Consider the following 25,536-nt stretch of genomic DNA (forward strand, 5'->3'; position numbering starts at 1 on the left):
AATGAAATATTTTTATTTAGCATTTTAAAAGACAGTACAGGAAAAAGAAAACACATTTCCTAGTCTGGTATTGTTCAAAGCCTAAGGCAGTGATTCCAAAACTTTTGCAGTTCGCTGCACCCTTAGGGCTAGATTTACTAAGCTGCGGGTTTGGAAAAGTGGGGATGTTGCCTATAGCAACCAATCAGATTCTAGCTTTCATTTATTTAGTACCTTCTACAAAATGACAGCTAGAATCTGATTGGTTGCTATAGGCAACATCCCCACTTTTTCAAACCCGCAGCTTAGTAAATCTAGCCCTTAGACTCTTAGATTCTCCATAATTTTTTCAAGGCACCCCTCCAAAAAAATTACCAAGCAGTCCCGTTTTATAAGTAGTCAAAAAAATGTAATAAGTATTTAGATCAGGACAGAAATACGTATTTAGTTGTATGCAAAAATAATACACATAAATCCAAGGGAAAAGAATAATTGTAGATATTTTTTTCAATTATATTTCTGTCAAAGAATAATTGACAGCTAACTCACACTGTTCCCCCTTCATCCGCACACACTGTGCCCCCTTCATCCACACACACGGTGCCCCCTTCATCCACATACTCTGTGCCCCTGCAGCCACACACTCTGTGCCCCTGAATCCACTCACTCTGTGCCTCTGCATCCACACACTCTGTGCCCCTGCAGCCACACACTCTGTGCCCCTGAATCCACTCACTCTGTGCCTCTGCATCCACACACTCTGTGCCCCTGCATCCATACACTCTGTGCCTCCTTTATCCACACACTCTGTGCCCTCTGCATCCACACACTCTTAGGCCCTAAGGCATTATTACATAAACTTAAACAAAACATCTCATAGTAGAATAAATTATCTTCAGTTACCAATGTTAACTGATATAACTGGGGAATAAGTGAGTATAAATACATCTCAGGGCCAACTATGTCTTAAGAGTAGGGAGACTACTCAGTCTGGATGAAAACCTGCTGCCAGTGACCTTATTGCAACTCTTGATTTTGCCCATCGAAACCAGACTTTATTGTATTTCTGCATAGTATTCAAGGACTGGTATTCAATGTATTTGGGGCACAATTGTGTGGCATTCAATGTACTGGGGGCACAACAATGTCATCGGGGGTAATTATTTGGAATAATGTATAGATCATGGAATAAAGAGGAGTGAACGTCTAAAGATTGCCCAAGATATGGAGTTGGCAACTGAATTTATGTGTTAAGCATCCCTAGATGCAATTAGACTAGCTTCTAGGACCATGGCTTCCTCAGTTGTTATAACAAGAGCATTATGGCTTCGCCCTGGTTGTTAGTATTACAGTCTAAGGGGTATATTTACTAAATTGCGGGTTTGAAAAAGGTGGAGATGTTGCCTATAGCAACCAATCAGATTCTAGCTGTCAGAATGCACTAAATAAATGATAGCTAGAATCTGATTGGTTGCTATAGGCAACATCTCCACTTTTTCAAACCCGCAGTTTAGTAAATCTAACCCTAAGAATAAATTCACTTATAATAAATAATAACACTTCCATTTGCAGGGGATTATCTGTTTCACCTAAAATTAGATGCCATTATTTCAAATTTGTCTGGGGGGAAATTCTACTAAAAGTTTTCCCCTCAGGTGTTCAGGGGGACCAAGCCAAAGCTCAGAGTACAGAGAAGCAAGCCTTTATAGACCTGGAAAAAGTTATACAAGACACTATCATCCTAGCACTTCTAGTCAGTTTTTTCACCAGCAAAGAAGCAAGGAGCTGCGAGGATTTACCAAGTTTTTACCAATGATGCCAGAGACTCACTCAATGGTAGATGTCAGGGTAGGAGGCAGAATTCTTAAAAAGAAAATGTTTTTTATTCAAAAATATTCATATTAGAAAAGAATAGGGGACACTTTTGGATAATACTAGATTTAACAGGCCTCAACAAACAATTTAATACCAGGAGGTTCAATATGGAGTCAGTGAGAACCATCCTCAATGCAATGAAGATAGCAACATTCCTTACATCAGAAGACGTAAAGGATGCATATCTCCACATTCCAATTTAACAAGCACTTCAAGAATTTTTCAGAGGAACCTTTTCTGATTATTCCTGAAGATAAGGTTGTGCTAAGAGCCAATCCAAAATTCCTGCCAAAAGTAGTATCACAATACTGTATTAATCAAGAAATTGTTCTACCCTTGCTATGTCCAAATTCAAAGAACTCAAAAGAAAGATTTCATAGCTTGGACATGGTCTGTGCCTGTAAAAAATTTTGAGGAGGACACAGGAATTTAGGAAAACAAAGCAGTAATTTGTTTTAAACAACGGCAATAAAAAGGGTGGACCAGCCTCAAAGGCATTAGTGGAAAGATGGATAAAATCTTGCATTAGAGAGGCTTACTGTGACAGGATGGACCAGCTATGCCATCCTGTCTGTTGTTGCTGGGAACCGACTGGGCTTTACCACCATTCCCTTTTGTTATCCCAAAAGCACCCTCTCACCGCAGTAGGAGGGGGTTACAAATGCTGTCACCACTGGACTCCTTTACCAGCATCCAGAATCGAGTTTCTTCTGGATAACTGACGCTGCGAGTGTACCCTGTAACCGGTGTACCTGGGCTGGTACTCCTGACCTCTTCCTATGAATCAGGGTTGCTGTGGATAGATCCCCCTGGCCTATCACACTGGCTAGAGCTGCTTGGTAGCGGGCAGAGCGGTGGTACTGGATGCTTCAGAAACAACCGGGAACGGATTAGATTTTGGGTCTAATCTATAGGTCACAGGATTTTCAGCATGGAAGACGTTTTGAAGCAGGTCTTTAAAGCAAGTGATGTTTATTTGCAGTCACACTGATTGAAGGTATCAGTGATCAGGTCAGATGAAACCAGAAGAACAATTTTCAATACAAGTTAGTGCTTTTTATACAGATTTGGACACAGCCTCAAAGGGTAAGCCAGCCCTCTTGAGGAATGAGCTATTTTTAGTATCAGGATGCAATTTGTTTACCCAAACATGGATTTAGATGCAATGCAAAGCTAACAATACTTACACTTATCTGTGATATCCTAAAACTTGCTGTGATTTCCTGCATCTTGTGGTGTGCACAATGTTCAGACAGGTTCTGACACTCTGGACAAAAGGTCACACATTAACGACCTCCTGCCGGGCCTTCTGCCACAGCAGGCATTTGACACTTCATCTCAAAAGACTTAGTTAGCATTTCCTGCTATCAGACTCCCATGCCACATATACCTAATTCTAGCAACCTTAAAACAAAAAACTAATTTTCTCCCCTGGTCTCAGAAATAAAGATATTTCCTTTCCCAAAATACACAAAATGTCAAATAAGTACATTTGCAATTAGATAAATAAGCGCCTTGCGCTATTTCCTTTAAATAAATTTATACCATAAGTTACTTATAAGTGATCCAGTCACACATACATATTAAAGAAGGTGGTCGTACCTCAAAGCATAAGAGCATATTCAACAAAAGTTATGGTCCTTTAAACATATTTTCACTAAATACTATAATATTAATATCCAAGCTTCAGCAGATGCCAAGTTTGAAAGGAAGGTGTTAAGTGCAGCAGATGACCCGTCCCCACCCACTTTGTTAGTAAAGTGGGTGGTAGCTAGTCATCATGACCCAAACTCCTGCTGTACTATGCCGAAATTGACATAGTTTAGTAGAGGGGTGAGGCCTAAAGACACGTTTTGCGTGGTAATTCCCCAGGACCGCGGTTCCCAAAGTACTCACTGACAAGCTGCGTGAGAGAGGTGGATACTGGGTCCCGGCGCCGCGCAGATTGGGAAGTTTATGTGTTGTTTGTTTTTTCTATGTCTGGCGCGGAGCAGAGTGAGAGGGAGTGTGAGAGAGAGCAGAGGAGGGGGGCCTCGTGACAGAGGAGGGGGGCAGCGTGAGAGGGGGCAGAGGAGGGGGACATCGTGACAGAGGAGGGGGGCAGCGTGAGAGAGGGCAGAGGAGAGGGACATCGTGACAGAGGAGGGGGGCAGCATGAGAGAGGGCAGAGGAGTGGGACATCGTGACAGAGGAGGGGGACATCGTGAGAGAGGGCAGAGTAGGGGGACATCGTGACAGAGGAGGGGGGCAGCGTGAGAGAGGGCAGAGAAGGGGGACAGCTTGACAGAGGAGGGGGACAGCGTGACAGAGGAGGGGGACATCGTGAGAGAGGGAAGAGGAGGGGGACAGCATGACAGAGCAGGGGGACATCGTGAGAGAGGGCAGAGGAGGTGGGACAGCGTGAGAGAGGGCAGAGAAGGGGGACATCATGACAGAGAAGGAGGACAGCGTGAGAGAGGGCAGAGGAGTGGGACAGCGTGACAGAAATGGGGGGACAGCGTGACAGAGGGCAGAGGAGGGGGACATAATGACAAAGGAGGGGGGCATCGTGAGAGGGGCAGAGTAGGGGGACATCGTGACAGAGGAGGGGGACATTGTGACAGAGGAGGGGGACATCGTGAGAGAGGGCAGAGGAGGGAGACATTGTGACAGAGGAGGGGGGCAGCGTGAGAGAGGACAGAGGAGGGGGACAGCGTGACAGAGGAGGGGGACAGCGTGATAGACGAGGGGGACATCGTAAGAGAGGGTAGAGGAGGGGGACAGCGTGACAGAGGAGGGAGGACATTATGAGAGAGGGCAGAGGAGGGGGACATCATGACAGGAGAAGGACAGCGTGAGAGAGGGCAGAGCAGGGGGACATTGTGACAGGGGAGGGGGGCAGCATGAGAGAGGGCAGAGGAGGGGGACATCGTGACAGAGGAGGGGGGCAGCGTGAGAGAGGGCAGAGGAGGGGGACATCGTGACAGAGGAGGGGGACATCGTGAGAGAGGGCAGAGTAGGGGGACATTGTAACAGAGGAGGGGGCAGCGTGAGAGAGGGCAGAGGAGGGGGACAGCTTGACAGAGGAGGGGGACAGCGTGACAGAGGAGGGGGACATCGTGAGAGAGGGAAGAGGAGGGGGACAGCGTGACAGAAAAGGTGGGGCAGCATGAGAGAGGGCAGAGAAGGGGGACATCATGACAGAGGAGGAGGACGGCATGAGAGAGGGCAGAGGAGTGGGACAGCAAGACAGAGGGCAGAGGAGGGGGACATTGTGACAGAGGAGGGGGGCAGCGTGAGAGAGGGCAGAGGAGGGGGGCATCATGACAGAGGAGAAGGACAGCGTGAGAGAGGGCAGAGGAGGGGGACAGTGTGACAGAAGAGGGGGGACAGCGTGACAGAGGGCAAAAGAGGGGGAGAGCATGACAGAAGAGGTGGGGCAGCGTGACAGAGGGCAGAGGAGGGGGACATTGTGACAGAGGAGGGGGGACAGCGTGAGAGAGGAGGGGGGTTGCGTGAGAGAGGGCAGAGGAGGGGGACATCGTGACAGAGAAGGGGGACATCGTGAGAGAGGGCAGAGTAGGGGGACATTGTGACAGAGGAGGGGGGAAGCGTGAGAGAGGAGGGGGACAGCTTGACAGATGAGGGGGATATTGTGAGAGAGGGAAGAGGAGGGGGACAGCGTGACAGAGGAGGGGGACATCGTGAGAGAGGGCAGAGGAGGGGGACAGTGTGAGAGAGGGCAGAGAAGAGGGACATCATGACAGAGGAGGAGGACAGCATGAAAGAGGGCAGAGGAGTGGGACAGCGTGACAGAAGCGGGGGGACAGCGTGACAGAGGGCAGAGGAGGGGGACATCGTGACAGAGGAGGGGGGCAGCGTGAGAGAGGACAGAGGAGGGGGACAGCATGACAGAGGAGGGGGACAGCGTGAGAGACGAGGGGGACATCGTGAGAGAGGGTATAAGAGGGGGACAGCGTGGCAGAGGAGGGGGGACAGCATGAGAGAGGGCAGAAGAGGTGACATCATGACAGGAGAAGGACAGCGTGAGAGAGGGCAGAGGAGGGGGACATCGTGACAGAGGAGGGGGGCAGCGTGAGAGAGGGCAGAGAAGGGGGACATCATGACTGAGGAGGGGGGCAGCGTGAGAGAGGGCAGAGGAGGGGGACATCGTGAGAAAGGGCATAGTAGGGGGACATCGTGACAGAGGAGGGGGGCAGCATGAGAGAGGGCAGAGGAGGGGGACAGCTTGACAGAGGAGGGGGACAGCGTGACAGAGGAGGGGGACATCGTGAGAGAGGGAAGAGGAGGGGGACAGCGTGACAGAGGAGGGGGACATCATGAGAGAGGGAAGAGGAGGGGGACAGCGTGACAGAGGAGGTGGGACAGCGTGAGAGAGGGCAGAGAAGGGGGACATCGTGACAGAGGAGGACAGCATGAGAGAGGGCAGAGGTGTGGGACAGCGTGACAGAAGCGGGGGGACAGCGTGACAGAGGGCAGAGGAGGGGGACATTGTGACAGAGGAGGGGGGCAGCGTCAGAGAGGGCAGAGGAGGGGGACATTGTGACAGAGGAGGGGGGCAGCGTGAGAGAGGGCAGAGGAGGGAGACAGCGTGACAGAGGAGGGGGACAGCGTGACAGAGGAGGGGGACATCGTGAGAGAGGGCAGAGGAGGGGGACAGCATGACAGATAAGGGTGGACAGTGTGAGATAGGGCAGAGGAGGGGGACATCATGACAGAGGAGAAGGACAGCGTGAGAGAGGGCAGAGGAGGCGGACAGTGTGACAAACGAGGGGGGACAGTGTGACAGAGGGCAGAGGAGAGGGAGAGCATGACAGAAGAGGGTGGACAGCATGACAGAGGGCAGAGGAGGGGGACATTGTGACAGAGGAGGGGGGATAGCGTGAGAGAGGGCAGAGGAGAGGGACAGCGTGACAGGGGGCAGAGGAGGGGGACATCGTGACAGAGGAGGGGACAGCGTGAGAGAGGGCAGAGGAGGGGGACATCGTGACAGAGGAGGGGGGCAGCGTGAGAGAGGGCAGAGGAGAGGGACATCGTGAGAGAGGGCAGAGTAGGGGGACATCGTGACAGAGGAGGGGGGCAGCGTGAGAGAGGGCAGAGGAGGGGGACAGCTTGACAGAGGAGGGGGCAGCGTGAGAGAGGGCAGAGGAGGGGGACATCGTGAGAGAGGGCAGAGGAGGGGGACAGCGTGACAGATAAGGGTGGACAGTGTGAGAGAGGGCAGAGGAGGGGGACATCATGACAGAGGAGAAGGACAGCGTGAGAGAGGGCAGAGGAGGCGGACAGTGTGACAAACGAGGGGGGACAGTGTGACAGAGGGCAGAGGAGAGGGAGAGCATGACAGAAGAGGGTGGACAGCATGACAGAGGGCAGAGGAGGGGGACATTGTGACAGAGGAGGGGGGATAGCGTGAGAGAGGGCAGAGGAGGCGGACAGCATGAGAGAGGGCAGAGGAGAGGGACAGCGTGACAGGGGGCAGAGGAGGGGGACATCGTGAGAGAGGAGGGGACAGCGTGAGAGAGGGCAGAGGAGGGGGACATCGTGACAGAGGAGGGGGGCAGCGTGAGAGAGGGCAGAGGAGAGGGACATCGTGAGAGAGGGCAGAGTAGGGGGACATCGTGACAGAGGAGGGGGGCAGCGTGAGAGAGGGCAGAGGAGGGGGACAGCTTGACAGAGGAGGGGGCAGCGTGAGAGAGGGCAGAGGAGGGGGACATCGTGAGAGAGGGCAGAGGAGGGGGACAGCGTGACAGATAAGGGTGGACAGTGTGAGAGAGGGCAGAGGAGGGGGACATCATGACAGAGGAGAAGGACAGCGTGAGAGAGGGCAGAGGAGGCGGACAGTGTGACAAACGAGGGGGGACAGTGTGACAGAGGGCAGAGAAGAGGGAGAGCATGACAGAAGAGGGTGGACAGCATGACAGAGGGCAGAGGAGGGGAACATTGTGACAGAGGAGGGGGGATAGCGTGAGAGAGGGCAGAGGAGGCGGACAGCGTGAGAGAGGGCAGAGGAGAGGGACAGCGTGACAGGGGGCAGAGGAGGGGGACATCGTGACAGAGGAGGGGACAGCGTGAGAGAGGGCAGAGGAGGGGGACATCGTGACAGAGGAGGGGGGCAGCGTGAGAGAGGGCAGAGGAGAGGGACATTGTGAGAGAGGGCAGAGTAGGGGGACATCGTGACAGAGGAGGGGGGCAGCGTGAGAGATTGCAAGGGAAGGGGGACAGCTTGACAGAGGAGGGGGCAGCGTCAGAGAGGGCAGAGGAGGGGGACATCGTGACAGAGGAGGGGGGCAGCGTGAGAGAGGGCAGAGGAGGGGGACATCGTGAGAGAGGGCAGAGTGGGGGGACATCGTGACAGAGGAGGGGGGCAGCGTGAGAGAGGGCAGAGAAGGGGGACAGCTTGACAGAGGAGGGGGACAGCGTGACAGAGGAGGGGGACATTGTGAGAGAGGGAAGAGGAGGGGGACAGCGTGACAGAGGAGGGGGACATCGTGAGAGAGGGAAGAGGAGGGGGACAGCGTGACAGAGGAGGTGGGACAGCATGAGAGAGGGCAGAGAAAGGGGACATCGTGACAGAGGAGGACAGCATGAGAGAGGGCAGAGGAGTGGGACAGCGTGACAGAAGCGGGGGGACAGCGTGACAGAGGGCAGAGGAGGGGGACATTGTGACAGAGGAGGGGGGCAGTGTCAGAGAGGGCAGAGGAGGGGGACATTGTAACAGAGGAGGGGGGCAGCGTGAGAGAGGGCAGAGGAGGGGGACAGCGTGACAGAGGAGGGGGACAGCCTGACAGAGGAGGGGGAGATCGTGAGAGAGGGCAGAGGAGGGGGACAGCGTGACAGATAAGGGTGGACAGTGTGAGAGAGGGCAGAGGAGGGGGACATCATGACAGAGGAGAAGGACAGCGTGAGAGAGGGCAGAGGAGGCAGACAGTGTGACAAACGAGGGGGGACAGTGTGACAGAGGGCAGAGGAGAAGGAGAGCATGACAGAAGAGGGGGGACAGCGTGACAGAGAGCAGAGGAGGGGGACATTGTGACAGAGGAGGGGGGACAGCGTGAGAGAGGGCAGAGGAGGGGGACAGCGTGAGAGAGGGCAGAGGAGAGGGACAGCGTGACAGGGGGCATAGAGAGGGGGGCAGCGTGACAGCATGGCAGAGGGGACAGCGTGAGAGAGGGCAGAGGATGCAGCGTAGCAGAGGGGACAGCGTGACAGAGGGCAGAGGATGGGGCAGCGTGTCTGGATGCAGAGGGGGCATTTTTGCATACAACTAAATAAGTATTTCTGATCTGACCTAAATACTTATTAATTTTTTTTGACCCAACTACTCCTAAAACAGGACTGCTCAGTCATTATTTTGAAGGGGTGCCTTGAAAAAATTATTGAGACTCTAAGGGTGCCGTGAACTGCAAAAGTTTGGGAACCACTGCCCCAGGACATGGCAGCGAGGTCTCTCCTCCCAAAAGGGAGATCTCCAAAGTTGGCAACTATGCATTATGTGCTCAAATTGAACCAGTTAAGCTTCAGTTAAATTATATGATGGGGCCTGCCCTAGGCGAAATGCAGCTTTGGCATAACACCATAGTGTATGCTGCCATGAAAAAGGAAGAGGATACGGCAGGTATTACCTGATAACCTGATTTCCTTTACTCCTCCATGGCAGCATGCATTATGGAGTAAATCCCCCCACCTTACACGAGTCTTAATTTCATATTAATATGAAATTCAGATATTTTTCAGCTATGGGGAAAACCAGAAGAAATAAGAGGGAGATATGACCCTATATACCTTCTGGGTGTGTCTTCTTCCTGTCCTGACTCATGTTCAAGGGGGGTATTAACCCCATAGTGTATGCTGCCATGGAGGAGTAAAGGAAACCAATTTAACTGATACCGTATTTTATCATGGCTGGGTGTGGTGCTGGTTGGGAGAGGAGCAGGTTGTTAATACTGAAGGGTTAAGGAGCTCATGTAGCTGCTGACATACCAAACCCAAAATCATTCTGCGTATGCCCAGAACCAGCGTGAATGCATGCCTGTACCATGCTCTGGTGAGCACAAAGTACATTTACTACAGTCTATTACAGAGGGGAGTAACCTTGTCAGGGAAGGGGCATGTTTTGCCATAGTGAATGTACAGTAGGGTTGTGTCAAACTCGAGCACAGCAATATCCAGCTATATGGATGTGGAAGTATATTTTGTTTTCTGCCGTATCTCTTGCACCAGCTCTAAGGCTAGTCTAACTTCAGCCGACTCCGCCCAACCCACCGACTCTGTAGTGTTCAAACTTAGATTTTTTTTTAAAAGAAATGCATGGGCTCCACCCCCTCCTAATGGTATTAGCCCTGGTGCTGCCAGCCTAGTGTTGATAGCTGCAAAATCAGGAGGTTAAAAAAGGGTGGGGTCCCCCAATTTTACAAAAACCAGCACTAGGCAAGCCAAATGGGGCTGGTGGCACTATAGCAGGGGAACACACAGCGTGTTGCCCCCTGCCATAATGACGCTTAGACCCAGGCTGCTTAGCACAGTGCTGAATTCCCTAGGGAGTGGGGTCCACAAAAAAATGTACGGGCCCCCACTCTACGAATACCCTGCCAAGTGCTGAAAGCACGTAATGACGCCAGACCCTCATACGTACCTGCAGTGCCTGTGTAGAAGAAAATAACTACTAAGGGGACAGAGCAGCCCTGCACCTTAATTCAATAGGGCACAGATCTTACATGTCTACCTCTCCCAAATGTGGGAGTCTCCCAAAAATTCCAGGAGAGTAGGCAACTATGCAGAAAGCATTAAGAAGGTCAGAGATTAGTGGTCCATTAATGTCTATTGCCATATTGAAATGGAACTAAAACCCCCAAAAATATTTAAATATGTAGTAGTGAAGGATGAGTGATTTTGTGCTAGATTTTCAGAAAATAAAAAACTGTTCTATTTTCTCAGACAATTAATAAAAAAGTTGCTCATTGACAATTTCTGTAAAAATCCTTAACTCATTTCAAGTCACTGACTCAATAGAGTAGTCAATAGTGAATAAACATTTTTCTTAAGCAGCAATGTGTTTGTTTTGTCTGGTATACATGTTTATATACAAGAGTTTAATAACCAGTAGAGCAATTTTATTATGTGAGCTCAGTGCAGTAAGCTTTGAGAGATGTCATCATTGCAACTCACTGTTAGCAAAGGTTCAGAATCTAGATTTGATATAAAACACCATTCTTCACATTTACTTGTTTTAATAAAAGTATTAGAGTTTCAAAATATTTATCGTTCCATGACCTTCAATGTACTTTAGACTCAAGATTGGCAAACTTCCATCACTGATATGCTGAACAGTTGATATGCCAGGATATGCTCCTGGCTTCAGCCTACTCCCACAACTTCCTGCCCTATATTTTTTCAAGCTCTTTAGGTTCAGGCTGTATTCCTCCTGCAGTAAGACAACAGTACTTCTTAGTTCTTAGATAGGAATGACACGTTGCTAGTGATTGGCAGAAATCATTCAGCCACTACATGGCATGTGGCAGTAATCCTGAATAAGGTGAGGCTTTTAACATTACCAACTGATAGAGTAATTATACACTCTACTAGCTCTTTAACTTTTTTTATTTAGACTGATTGTCTAAAAAAATTGAAGTGAGATACTTTTCATTTTGCTGACATACTATCCATTTAACAGTAAATTATAATAATGTTACCTTGCTCTGAAATGTCAACATTTTAACGGATGTTAAAACAATGCAACATATACAGCACTTTGTAAATCAGTGTTCTGGTTACTACTTATGCATCAGAAACACATATCTCGCTCTTTATGTGTTCTGAGTAAAAACTGTAAAATGCATGATGTGGTTTACTAAGTACACAGTGAGCTGAACTGATTTTCCATTTGCAGTGCCCAGGACTGATTACATTAATAACCAGTAGTATTTTGTATCTGAACAACTACATTTCTTATATTTACAATGTCGTTAGGAGTAATAGTAGACTCTAATGGGCCCCTGCTATTGTAAGCTCCACTAGTTTAAGTGTGATGTATTTCTAGTAGTAATTCACAAGCTGGCCACAGTAAGATCTGGGTTATGTGGATGCATTATTGCAGGCTGCCAGGATTCTTAATTCAAGTGTCTGTTATTTATTGCTAGACCTATGTCCCACTAGAAGTTGTCCTAGGGCTAGATTTACTAAGCTGCGGGTTTGAAAAAGTGGGGATGTTGCCTATAGCAACCAATCAAATTCTAGCTTTCATTTATTTACTACCTTCTACAAAATGACAGCTAAAATCTGATTGGTTGCCATAGGCAACATCCCCACTTTTTCAAACCTGCAGCTTAGTAAATCTAGCCCCTAGTGATGTCATTAGAATCAAATTCCTAATGAAAGAGTACAATACATTCCTTCATTAGAAAGATAAAGCAGGACCTAAGTACCTATCAGAACCCCCAGTTTGTCACTGATATCACAGCTCCATTGATCAAATTGTCAATCAATGTGACTGCCAATTTTAATGGCCATTTATAAACCTGTGGTGTAGAAGTGAAGCTCTTCCACATTTGTCTTACTAAATGCTTAAAAGTAAAACCACCAGCTTAGTTAGGAACACATGTACAATCTAAAATGACCTGCATGCTTGATTACATGTGAGTCACTCAATGAGTGCTGCATGAAAGGATCATCGTACACTCACCCAGTTATCATAAAGTGGAAACTAAACATTATTTTTAAACACTTTTTTTTTCCTTTAATGGGAAATAATATATAAATATAGTGTTGCTTTTGTATGTAGCAAATATTTACCTATTTTCTTTTGCAACGTGTATGTAAACAAAACATCTGCATGAGCTGACATTTTGGAAATAGTTGTTATCAGACAAAAATATGTTAGTGTATTTACATTTTATTTCTTACAAGAATCATCATAGTTTCATAGTTCACTTGATAGTAAATGCAACAAACTGCTGACATACTTGTGTCACATAATTGCAGCGCAGCATGTGTAATACATGTTTGGATTTACTGGTGCACAATTATGTCATTGTGGGGATAGACCAAGGCCATTGCACTACAAAAAAAAAATTGTAGTGTAGGGAATGGGGAGGAAGGCTTTAAAAGTGCCATATCTACCCATCCTGATACCTACACACTCAGCGATACCTCATTTCAAGAGGGGACCCTCTCTTTCAAACTACGGGGCCCCAAATAATTTATTTTTTTCTAATCAGAAAACATTAAGGAAGCCAGAATGAGGAAAATGTTTGTAATGTCCATTCTGGCTCCAAGAAACTGTGGGGACCCCTCCCAGAAATTTCGGAGTCTCCCGAAAATTCCAGGAGAGTAGGCAACTATGCAGAAAGCATTAAGAAGTTCAGAGATTAGTGGTCCTAATAGCGAAATCCCATTATTGTATATGTTAAACAAGTGAGATGGTGAGAAATTTTCATTTACAAACTGCAATCTCATCAAAATATTTCCTCTGCTTCTGGCAAAGTGTAGCTCCCACTTCTGCAGTTTCCACGGTCAGCGGGGAGCTTTAAGAGAACTTTAAGAGCTCCTTACTTTGTGACTTCCAAGAGTGTTCAAAAATTGTGCCGATTGAGTTGGCATTCCTGGGCTCCAAAATTAAATGTTTCTCAGAGGTGAAGGGAAGTGGTGTTCCAGCCTGATCTGAGTCGGAAGTGAAGTGCAAAGCATCACACAGCAAAGGAAGCAGAGGCAATTTGGTAAGGTAAGTGGGGGAGGGGGGATGGTGTGCCTAGCTAGAAACCTTGGGAGTCCCTTTAAAATTTTGCTATAGTATCCCTGAAATTCTATTTAAGTCTCTGGTTGTATTACAGATAGAAAATTGAACCTAAAAAAAATGTAATCTATTTTGTTTTTCATTTGATGTTTTATTTGTTGAATAAAATACACAGTATAATATAAATACAATCTACATTAGTGAAAAAAGTGTCATGTTACAGGATAAAATTGCACGCTTCATCATGTGGCTCCCTCTGCTGGTGGTGTTGGCCCTGATCTTCCTGTACAGATGGTACAGACAGAGTCAGATACTGGAGAATCTCACAGATAGATATGTCTTCATTACTGGATGTGACTCAGGGTTTGGGAACCTGCTGGCGAGGCAGCTGGACAGACATGGAATGAGAGTTCTGGCTGCTTGTCTGACTGAGACAGGGGCTGAGAACCTGAAGAAGGAGACCTCCAGCAGACTGCAGACTGTAATTCTGGATATTAGTGACAGCAAAAGTGTGAGCTCTGCTGCCAAGTGGGTATCTATTGCTGTTGGAAATAAAGGTGACTTATTTTTATTTTTTCAAGTTTGCATTATTATTATTATTATTATTATTATTATTATCTAATTTATATTGTTTCAATTTTATTATTATTCCATTTGTGCCAGTTAACTTTTTTGACTATGTTTTAGATGTCTGATATAGTCTCACCCTCTCTAATCTGAAGTTACATTAACACTTGTTAACACAGAAATATGTATAAACTCTGTTGCTGTTTACTTTAAATGGAAAGATTGTGGAATGCTGCAATAATTTTTCCTATAAATTGTGGTTTAGGGATAATGTCCAGGATGAATGCAGAGTAGAGATGTTCACTGACTCCCATGTTTTGGTTGTGGATCTGTATTTTTTAGAAAAATTGCTACAATATGTTAAAATCAAATAATTTTGCTCTTTTTTTGTTCCTATATTATTAACCTCAATAACACTAATTTCCAGTCAATTTTGACCACTTCACAGGTCACAATATTATTTTCCTACACTTTCAGATAAAGTCTGCAGTGAGCTGGCTGGATGCTAAGCGAAAGAGCAACGACACAAACACGTGGCAGTTCATAGCACATCTAAGAATCATTGCCACACAGCAGTGGCAGAAAATAAAAGTGGTTCAAATTGGAATTGTCCTCCCACCCACACATATGTTAAAAAGCTTTAATAAACTCACACAGAAACAGGAGGAGTAGCATGTACATTTTACCAAAGCAAGCAATGCAGTGACAAGGAGTGTGACATTTGTGTCTGAAGTGTTTCATTTGTTTAGGTCCCCACAAAACAAGCTAACAATGGGCTTAAGGCAGCTAAGCTAACAGTGTTGTCAATGAACTCTACAGTGGCAAGATGTTGTTGTCATTATCTTCAGCCTCATCCTCACCCTCATCAATGTGCACATCATCCTCACATAATACTAATTAATCCCCGCTGGAACCCACCATTACAGAAGTCTCTGTACTTTGATGTAAATGCCGGTAATGGCTTTCCTCATGGAATTTGTAGATCATCTTCATGAACATCCTCTTTTCCTCATTTTTAGGAAGTAGCCTCGCACACCGATCACTGACAAGGTTCCTGACTTTGTTGAAAGCTATTTCTGAGTACACATTGGAGGGTGGGCAGCTTAGCAAAGCGAGTTTCTACATGGGCCTCCAAATTGCCCTTTTCCTACCAATATACTGTCTGACATGTCTATTTGTGCTCTGTCATTAAAATAATCCTCCGCCATTCTTTGGATGTTGATAGTAGGATCAGGTGGAGTTACTGCAGAGGTACCACAATTTTTGGGTATTTCTTTTAGACCAGACCAAATTTCAAAATGTTGTGCTGACTCCTCTGCAACACCACTGGGTCACTTGGGAAAAGCTTAGGGTTTTCCTAGCAGCAGCAGCCTGAGAAACTGAAAGTGGGGATGCCGTCGTGTCACGTACCACTTCAGTTGTCAACTTTCTCACAGGAGCTCATTGCATCTCTTGTGATCTGGGGCAGTTAGAAAGAAAGAGAACACATAGCTCTTAAACCTAGGATCAAGCATATTTGTCAAAATGTAGTGATCTGATTTCAAGATGTTGATAACTCTTCGATCCTGTCACGGCGCTTACCTGTGTCAGCGCCACTCCTTCGTTCTGTACTGCCGCACTTCCGGGTAGGTCCCGGCGGCAGGTTAGCTGATCTGGGCGGGGAATTCAAACTCCTACTTCAGGACTGCTCTGACACACTGTAGGTGTCAGAGCAACGTGTTACCTGTATCTGGCTGCACTTCCTGTGCTTTGGCTTCCCTGGTGTTCTCCTTTGTGACTGTTGATCTCTGTGTACCGAACCAGCGCTCCTTCAGACCATTCTACTGCCTAACCCCTGGTACTGCATAACGGACAGATCTCTGTGTACCGAACCAGCTATCCTCCAGACTATTCTTCTGCCTTATCCCTGGCACTGCATTAACGGACAGATCTCTGTGTACCGAACCGGCTATTCTGGATTACGCTTCTGCTCCTGGGGCTGTACCGTGGATTGACTCCTGCATTCCACCAGTCTCTACTCCAGACTACTACCTTCTGAATATACGGTTAGTGACTTCAGTTATCTATTCTTCTGTGGATCTGACCGTGCCGCTACATGTCCATCTCATAGAACTCTCTCCTTACGTCAGTAGGCTAACCTGGGGGCCGCGACCTGCGGTTCTCCGGCAGCAAAACCCACCCTGCCTTGCGGCGGTTCTTGGAGAAGACCGGGAGGGCCGTTAGACTCCGCGCCCTAGGAAGGCCGGCGTAAATACTGACTAAGGTAACCTTGAAACCTAACAGATCCTGGCGAAGAAAATAAAGTTTTGGATCTACGAATCCGACATATATAGCGTAATTGCTTTGTTTCATCTCCTCCTTCAATTTCTCAAGCTGCTTTTTCAAAAGTCTAATTAAGGGAATCACTTTGTTCAAACTAGTAGTGTCTGAACTCACTTCACAGGTGACTACTTTGAATCGTTTCAGCACCTTGCACAACATGGAAAGCATTCTCCACTGCGCTGGACTAAAATATATTCTCCATCCTTTCCTATTCTCATGGCTTGTGGAGTAAGCCATCCTCAGAAGCATATAAAGGATGGAATTTCACCCTGTTACCACCTTTTGCTTCAGTTGGTGGCAGGGCAAAATAAATTGTTCTTGCAGCTGCTGCAATTTCCTACATGCTGTTGCAGAATGCAGAAAATTCCCCAAAATATTTTGGGCCACAGACAGCATCTCCTGCACTTCCCTGTCATTTTGCACTTCCCTGTCTCTTCCTTTTTACCTACTCCCCCTGCCCCACCTCTCAGCCACCCTGACCATAATGTATCCCTTATACTGCCAACCCACCCATGCAGTACCTTAAATTTACAATTCAAACCCTTTACTTAGCTGATCTTGTTGAATACTCCAGTGTTAAGCCGTTTCTTATCCAGGATACATAACCCAGTAGAATAAATCGTGGGAAAGCCTTCTATAATGTTGAAATGGACGACTGTGTTACCATCGACATGACATTTATTTTTCTTAGTATTTTGCACCCTACTTCCTGTGGAATTCAATACATAGTTAAAGGCTTCTATCCCCATTTAACTTGTTAATATTGGGGCATATCTGGTCTGGTTTTCAAAAAATAAAATAAAACATAAATAATTTGATTTTAAATATTTCTAGTAGCAAAACGCATAAATGTTCCTAATGATTTAGAATATGTCAAAGTTGCCATTATGGTTGTATATCATAGGAATTTTGAAGACGTGAATTTGAAATGTTTCAATAATATCACTTAATAATGAATGGGAAACAAAGATTTCATGTCACATGTGAGTGCTTCACCTGTGATCACTGTATGCAATTGTAGAAAATCATTCCTTGACATAATAGGAATTTGCAATGATGCTTATAGCTCCATTATTGGTTTGCTGTGTAAAATATTGTCCATCATTTTAAAATGGCTACAGAGATAAGTGTGAGTGGGAGGACCAATAAGTAACTAAATTGCCAGCTCTGTGATTGTATTGCATTGTGCAGCCACACATCCGCACATCCCCTCCACCACGTCCCAACACCTCTACCTACCACTGCTAATACTGAAACCTGGTGGCTGCTCCATGCAATAGTATTTACCCGGTGCTTCAGTAATGGGAGTGGTCAGTAGAGTTTTATGGTTTTTGTTTTTCGATAACCCTGTCTGAGAATGCAGCTTTAAAAAAAAACTTGAATACTTTTCAAGTTGGTGATTTTATTTAACAACTCTTATTTTCTGTACTGCAGGGCTCTGGGGCTTGGTGAATAATGCTGGTTATCGTTTTATTTTTGCTCCTAATGAGTGGCAAAAACAGGAAGATTTCTCCAAGGTTCTGAATGTGAATTTGCTTGGTACGATCAATATTACACTGCACTTGCTGCATCTTGTCAGGAAGGCCCGAGGTCGCATTGTTAATGTATCCAGTTGCGGGGGAAGACTGTCTGTTATTGGCGGAGGGTACTGCCTGTCTAAGTATGGTGTGGAGGCCTTCTCAGACAGCCTAAGGTGAGTTAACATAGAGAATTGAAAGCTACTAACTAGTGCTGGGTATATGTACCAACAAGTTATGGTAGTTTACAAGAAAGAATGCAGATAAACATATAGGACCTTATTTATTAAGAAAAGTAAAACAAAAAAAAGGAGTAACTTTGCACATTGAAAAAAACATTTTGCATTTGAGGGGGACGTAAATTGAATGTGTGAACAGATTTATAGCTGGGTTAAGGAATGTCCGAATTCAACTTTAAATTTCAGTGTAAAAATAAATCGGACATTCATACATTTACCCCCAGATGTTAAATCACTAGCACTTACATTTAATAATTGGGTCACCCTACCCGAAAACCATCCCAACATTAAATTAATACTATTCACATTTAATAAATAGTCCGATTACCAGCCCCAACATAAAATTAATAGCCTTGTGTCTTTTCTTCAGAAAATAGAAGATCTTCATTAAATTGAATTTGTTGTTTAACAATATTACGCTATGTAAAATATTTTTTCTTTTGGAATATTCGTATGAATTTGGTCACAATTTTTTCTATTTCTGAAGAAAAGACACGAGACTACACAAATGTAAGTATTTTTATTGCTTATTGTGCACAAACCACTAACAGCACTGAAAACTCAATATTACAGTAAACATATATAATATAGAGAATTGTTTGAACTTCAAAAGAATCTTCAAGCAGCAACTGGTAGAGCGCAGTTTCAGTTACCACTTCTTATTTTGATAAAATTAATAGCAAATTAATAGCATTCACATCTAATAAATAGACCTATTTCCCCCATTTGTAGAGCGCAGTTTCAGTTACCACTTCTTATTTTGATAAAATTAATAGCATTCACATCTAATAAATAGACCTATTTCCCCCAATTAGCCCCAGCATTAAATAAATAGCATTCAGAATTAATAATTAATACAGACCTAATTCCTCCCCACCATGCCCTGACATTAAATTAATGGTATTCACATTTAATAAATACATCTACCCCCCCCCCCCCCAAACAGCCCTAATATTAAATAATTATTATTCACAATCAATAAATACTGATCCTTCTCCCAAAACATAGTTCCACATTAAATTAATAGGCCCTAAACCACTCTGGTATTAATATCAGGATGAATACCACATTGGAGGGGTGTTTCCGGGCAACTGAAAACCCCCCTGTGTGTGCGCCTGGTGGTATATTTAGAATGTAAACTTTAAGGGGTTGTGTCCTTTCGCCTTCCATTTCAACAGTATCTTGTATCAGTGTTATATCATTTTAAACTGTATTAAAGGCCATTTACAACCCCCACTGTTTATTTAATAAATAGACCTATTTCCCCCCAACCTAGTTATATCTAGGTTCAAGTCTGCTTCATGGACCTTGGAAGTGCCTCTTAACATCCATCTGCACCTAAAACACAGCTGAAAATCCTCATGTGCAAAGTTTTCTGTTATTCTCCTAAAATACTACTTGGTTTATCTACATTTATAATTGAAATTAAACATGAGACTGAGGGGACATTTGCACTGTCTTTATTATATGTTCTAGTTTTGTGTGTTGAAAGATTTTTATTACATTGCTTAAAGTCTGCCTAGAAATGTGTCTGCCGCCATCTTGGCCTGCAAATCCTTACCCCATACTTGCCAACTCTCCCGGAAAATCCGGGAGACTCCCGAAATTCGGGTCAGTCTCCCGGGCTCCCGGGGGAGCTGGCATTTCTCCCGGATCCAAGAATCACGCCATTTTGGAGGGTGGGAGGGGCGGGGCGAGGCCAATCGCATCATTTTGGCCCCACCCCCCGCGACGTACAGTGGGCTTTTGCGGGGGGGCAGGGCCAAAATGACGCGATTGGCCTCGCCCCCCGCGACGTACAGTGGGGTTTTCCAGTCACGCCCCCAACTGTGAGTATGCCTTACCCTTCGCCCTAAATCAAAGTAAAATTGCGCAATTGTAGGCTCGTGATGTCTCCAAACAGCATTTGTGCTGTGGTTTTGCAATTTTGAAATTCATAAATAATCCTTCATGTGTTTCAGTTTTAGTACATTAATAACTGTCACATTCACAGTAGTGTTTATAGGAAAACTATGAAAACTATTTTAGACATGTTTATCATATTTTTAATTTGAGATAAAATACAAGTTATCATTTTAAATGTGTCACCAATACGTCAACACTATAAAATTATTAAATAACTTCTGGCTCACTTGAATAGCCACAAGTATACTAAACAATAAGGGTCATTTATGAACCACAAAATTTCAAAACTGCAGCGCAAATGCTCTATTGTGATGTAATATGCCTTATTTTGTGCATTTGCACACAGTTTTACGGGGAAGTGTATACATTTGCATGTCATCTTGTCAGTGTCTGCGGGGGCTACAAAAAGTTTGCACCGACCAATGGGAGGCGTTGGGCAATTCAAGTAAACACCTTGATGGGTTTGGATTAGCCTCAGGAGTGCGCCTGCTTTTGCACCCACAAGCAGAAAACCGATTTCATTTGTGGGGCCAGGTTATTTAAATGTGGTAATTTGTGTTCAGAAGGTGTGTTTACAGGGACATTACCTGCTGTGAGGGAGTGCTGCAGACCGTCACACATCAGGGTCTTAGTCGCACTTTCCATGTCTGCTGCTGTCATATCACAGCTACTCGGGTACCTCCTGGTTGCGTGCAGCACTTCTAACTAGGGGTATTCACTGACCCCCATGTTTTTGCCAAAAAACGCTCTCGCGTGTTTTGGTTTTGGATCCGTATTTTTATTGCAAAAGTTGTTAAATACTAAAATCACATAATTTGTCTCTTATTTTTTTTTTTGTTCCTACATTATTATTAACCTAAATAACATTAATTTCCAGTCATTTTCACTCAATTTTGACTACCTCACAGGTCACAATATCATTTTCATCCAGTTTAGGCCAAAGACTGCAGCGAGGTGGTTAATAAGCGACAGAGCAACGGCACAAACACACACCAGTATATAACGCATCTATGAATCATGTACATTTTAAAAAAGCAAGCACTTCAACAACAAGAACTGCTACTTTTGTGGCTGAAGTGCATGGTTTGTTTGGGCCCCCACAAAACAAGCTACCAATGTTCTTCAGGCTACGCTAACACTGCTGTAAATGAACTCTACAGTGGTAATATATTGTTGTCATCATCCTCACCCTCATAAGTGGGTATATCATCCTCACACAATATTATTTAATCCCCGCTGGTATCCACCATTACAGAAGTCTCTGTACTTTGATGTAATTGTCGGTAAAGGAATTCCTCATGGAAGTTGTAGTTCATTTTTATGAACATCATCTTTTCCTCAGTTTTAGGAAGTAGTCTCCTACGTTGATCGCTGACAAGGTTCCTGGCTGTGCTGAGAACACTTTCAGAGTACAGACTGGATGGTGGACAGCTTAGGTATTGCAAAGTGAATTTGCACAATGGTCTCCAAATTGCTTTTTCTTTTCCTCCCAGTATGTAAAGGGACTGTCTGACGTGTCTATTTGTATGCTGTTATTAAAATAATCCTCCACCATTCTTTAGATGTTGATAGTAGGATCAGGTGGAGTTACGACAGAGGTGGTCCAAGTTTTGGGCAATTCTGTTAGACCAGATGAAATGTTAAAGTGTTGTGCTGACTTCTAGCTGTGCTAAATCTCCTAGCAGCAGTTGCCAAAGGGAGGGAGGATACATCGTTGTGTCATGTACAAGTCCGACACACTTAGCGGAATTGCTTTGATTAATCTTCTCCATCAATTTCTCGAGCTGCTGTTCCAAAAGTCTAATTAGGGGAGTCACTTGACTCAAGCTAGCAGTGTCTCAACTCACTTCACAGGTGACAACTTCGAATGTTTTCAGCACCTTGCACAACACGGAAAGTATTTTTCACTGCACCAGGCTAATGTACATTCCCCCGCCTTTCCCAATGTCATGGCTTGTGGAGTAAGTGTGGATGGCTTTTCACTGTTCCGCCATTCTCTGTAGCATATAAAGGGTGGAATTCCACCTTGTTACCTACCACCTCTTGCTTCAGTTGGCGGCATGGCAAATTCACTTCTTCTTGCAGCTACTGTAATGTCCTACATGTTGCTGCTGAATGCCGAAAATGTCCTGACATTTTTTGGACCATAGACAGCAACTCCTGCTCATCCATGTCACTTTTTAAAAAGTACTGCACCACCTTGTGACAAAACGAGTGTGATATGTGAATTATAGCAAATACTTTTTATAGCCTTCTTTTGTTTCCCCAGCTCACCAGACTATAACTGCATTGTCCAATAACATGTGGCTAAGGGGACATTGTAGTTCAGTGTACATATGTATATTGTTTATTGTATATTGATAACTTGAAGTAAGGTTGATATTCATTGTCTTTAAAGTGAAGCCAGGGGGATTATGGGTAGGGATCAGGTTGCCATGTGCCTGAGTAGGAAAACTAATTAGTGTCCATTGTTCTCACCAGGCTAGTCCAGACAGGCCATCTAACAGGGGAGGTTCTCTGAAAGGACAGCTCATCTTCACTCCCCTGTCCAACATCCCCCCCCCCTTAGTCCAGCACTGACCAATGGTTAAGTAGAATAGACGCAGGGGTTTGCCCAGGGAGGGGAAAGACTGTGGAAATTAGACCTGTGAGATATAAGTAACAACTCCAGGGGGGAGGGGTGTTCATGCTTGGATTTGATTCAGGAAGGTGCAAGATGGAGTTTTGAATTGTCGTTTTCTAACTCAAGTCTATATATGCAGCTGAGAGGGATCCATGGGTCATGAAGTCTGGACAGCAGGTGACTATATCTCCTTAAGTTATTGGGGTAAGGGACAGATGATGTGGTAAATCTGCCTGGCATTTATTTACTGTGTGTACATAATATTCTAGTGTTGTTTGTATGACAATAAATATACTGTTGTATTTTTATAACTGCATTTAGCCTGAGTGACCATACGAATCCTAGAAGGTACTGGGTAGCACTGGGCCAGATATACCCGGTATCTTCACACACCTAGATCATTGTGTGAGCAAAACAGGGAATGTGATGAAATCCACCCAGCTGTAATGTTTTCACAATATTGGTGGCATTATCAGAAATGACCTCCCTTATTTTTTGTAACAGGTTGTCAGCGGTATGCCTCTTAGTGAAGCCGGTGATACACAGAGTAGCCTGCCTCTCAATAATCTGGCGTTGTTTGTTAGATGCTGCTGCTGTTCTTCCTGCTGAAGGTGATTTGCCAAAACAGTGGGCTGTCAGTCGTATAATCTTTAGTTTGCCCAGTTCTACTTGTCCTCTGCAGCTGGTTGGTGCTCCTGCTCTTCTGTCAACTGATTATGATCTATATTGATGAATACACACAATTTGTTCAAAAATTGGACAAATGAGTACATAACTGAGTAGAGTACACACTGTGAATCAGAGGTTTTTTGAACAACGCTGTCATATACACACACTAGAACAGCGTGCAATTTGAATAATAAAGAAAATAATTGATTTTTTTTTAAGCAAATGACAACTGAGTAGAGTACACACTGTAAGTGCTTTAGGTGCTGTGTTGCAGGATAGAATGAGATTTGAGGTTCTACCCCTCCTGTGTCTGTGTGAGCAATGGCGCTGGACCTTCTCGGGAGGGAGGGACTCATGAACTCCAAAACCTGCGAGATTTGACGATGCAACAATTACTTTTTTCCTCATTGTCAGATCCATGGAAACTGCAGAGTACCATGTTAGAAGTAATGACCGAGCCTGCGCATATCTTCTTTTAACCACTGCATCCTAATTTGTAAACAAACATACTTTTTTTGTTCTGCAGCAGGGGCGCAGCCATCTTGGATTCTGTCAGGTGGTCATTCGAGACCAACCAGATACAGCAGCTGTGACCACATGATCTGTACAACCAATAGCTATTAGGAACACCCTATTTAAACATGCTGTTGAGATCTTCTCATTGCCAGAACACACTTTCTCCCCTGAGGATAGGACTTGGTTCAAGACTCCAGTTGTTCCAGCACTGTTCCTGATTACCCTGTGTTTCCAAAGTGATTGTCTTTCTGCGAACATCTTATATTACCAACTAATCATCGCATTTCCAAAGTGCATATAATTGCTAGAAGTATCCTGCATTACCTGGAGTTCATCATTCTGCATGTACTCTGCACTTTCATACTGCTCATCTTTCTGCAAGTATTCCGCATTCATCAAGAGTACTTACCTCAGCAAGAACTTTACACTAATTGGTGTTTATTCTGCAGTCCCTGGGGTTTTGTTGCTGGGGCTGGTTCTGAGTCCCTAGGGCTTATTTCCAGTTCCATGTATCTGATTGTGGGTTCCAGGTCTGTGGCTGTCTCACAGTCCTGCGTTTGCTATTCCTTGTCATGGTTCTGAACTCCTGTCTCCAGTTTCAGCTCATTCTGTCTTGAGTTTCCGTGCGTTTACATTTTGAGTTCTTAGTAGTGGGTCCCAGTTCCGTGTGGCCAGTTACAGGAGCTGGGTTCGAGTTCTCCCGATCGTAGGAAAGTAGCTGATATATTAATAATAAACCATTCAAAGAATTAACCACCCCCACCTACATCTCTGCTCTACATCCCCATTACATAATGGCTTTCCCCAAACTGTAGAACATGGAAAACTAAATCTAAATCAGGTGTCCCTAACCATACATCCAGCTTTGTTAGTAATGGTTTATTTTTTCTCTGCAGAAGGGAAATGCGTGAATTTGGTGTAAAAGTCTCCATCATAGAACCAGGCGCATTTCAAACACCGATGGCTCTCTCGATGGATGTTCATGTGAATAACTTGAAGCGTTTGTGGGACAATCTCCCTACAACAGTGAAGGAGAGTTACGGCGAGAACTACTATCAGCAAAGTAAGTTGTTAAATGTAGATCTTACTTGTTCTTACTTAATACAAAGAGAAGCCCATTCTTGAACACTTTTTCCTTATAAACCTAATGACCAATGTATAGGAAACCATATATAGACGCTCACAACCATAATTATATATAATGTATATGTATATATTTACTTATGCTGCAGCAGAGCAATTGAGAGAGACCCAGTGTGTCCTTAAATTAGAGATGGGCAGGCTCGGTTCCCCGAGATCCGAACCCAACCGAATTTTGCCTATCCGAGTACCGAGCCGAGCAGGCTCTGTACTCTCCCGCCCGTTCGGTATCGAAATCGAGGCAAAACGTCATTGTGACGTATTCGTATTTCTGAGCTCGGTTCTCGCGAGATTTGAAAAGCATAACTACCCGCCTCCACAGCAATCCATCGCCATTTGACAGAGGGAGAGAGCAAGGTTAGGTTACAGGCTATATTGGCGCAGGGACAGAGCAATAATTGTATACATTATTGTTTCAATTCTCTTCTATACAATTCTATTATTAATACCAATTCT

At 45.1% G+C, this 25,536-nt stretch overlaps 1 protein-coding gene across 2 annotated transcripts in view; it reads left to right on the plus strand.

Annotated features, from left to right (window-relative positions):
- Window positions 1-11,252: 11,252 nt before the first annotated feature.
- LOC142141209 (retinol dehydrogenase 7-like) overlaps window positions 11,253-25,536 on the plus strand; it is an 83,965-nt gene continuing 69,681 nt past the window's right edge. Inside the window, exons 1-4 of one of the 2 annotated variants that reach the window (XM_075199431.1) lie at window positions 11,253-11,386; window positions 13,806-14,139; window positions 17,906-18,164; window positions 24,837-25,003. In XM_075199431.1, coding sequence (XP_075055532.1) covers window positions 13,827-14,139; window positions 17,906-18,164; window positions 24,837-25,003 — 739 coding nt within the window. In that variant the 5' untranslated portion in view covers window positions 11,253-11,386; window positions 13,806-13,826. The remainder of the gene's footprint in view (window positions 11,387-13,805; window positions 14,140-17,905; window positions 18,165-24,836; window positions 25,004-25,536) is intronic. The other variant, XM_075199430.1, reaches the window with a different exon arrangement.

Source organism: Mixophyes fleayi, chromosome 2, assembly GCF_038048845.1.
Source record: "Mixophyes fleayi isolate aMixFle1 chromosome 2, aMixFle1.hap1, whole genome shotgun sequence".
Classification (NCBI taxonomy): Eukaryota; Metazoa; Chordata; class Amphibia; order Anura; family Limnodynastidae; genus Mixophyes; species Mixophyes fleayi.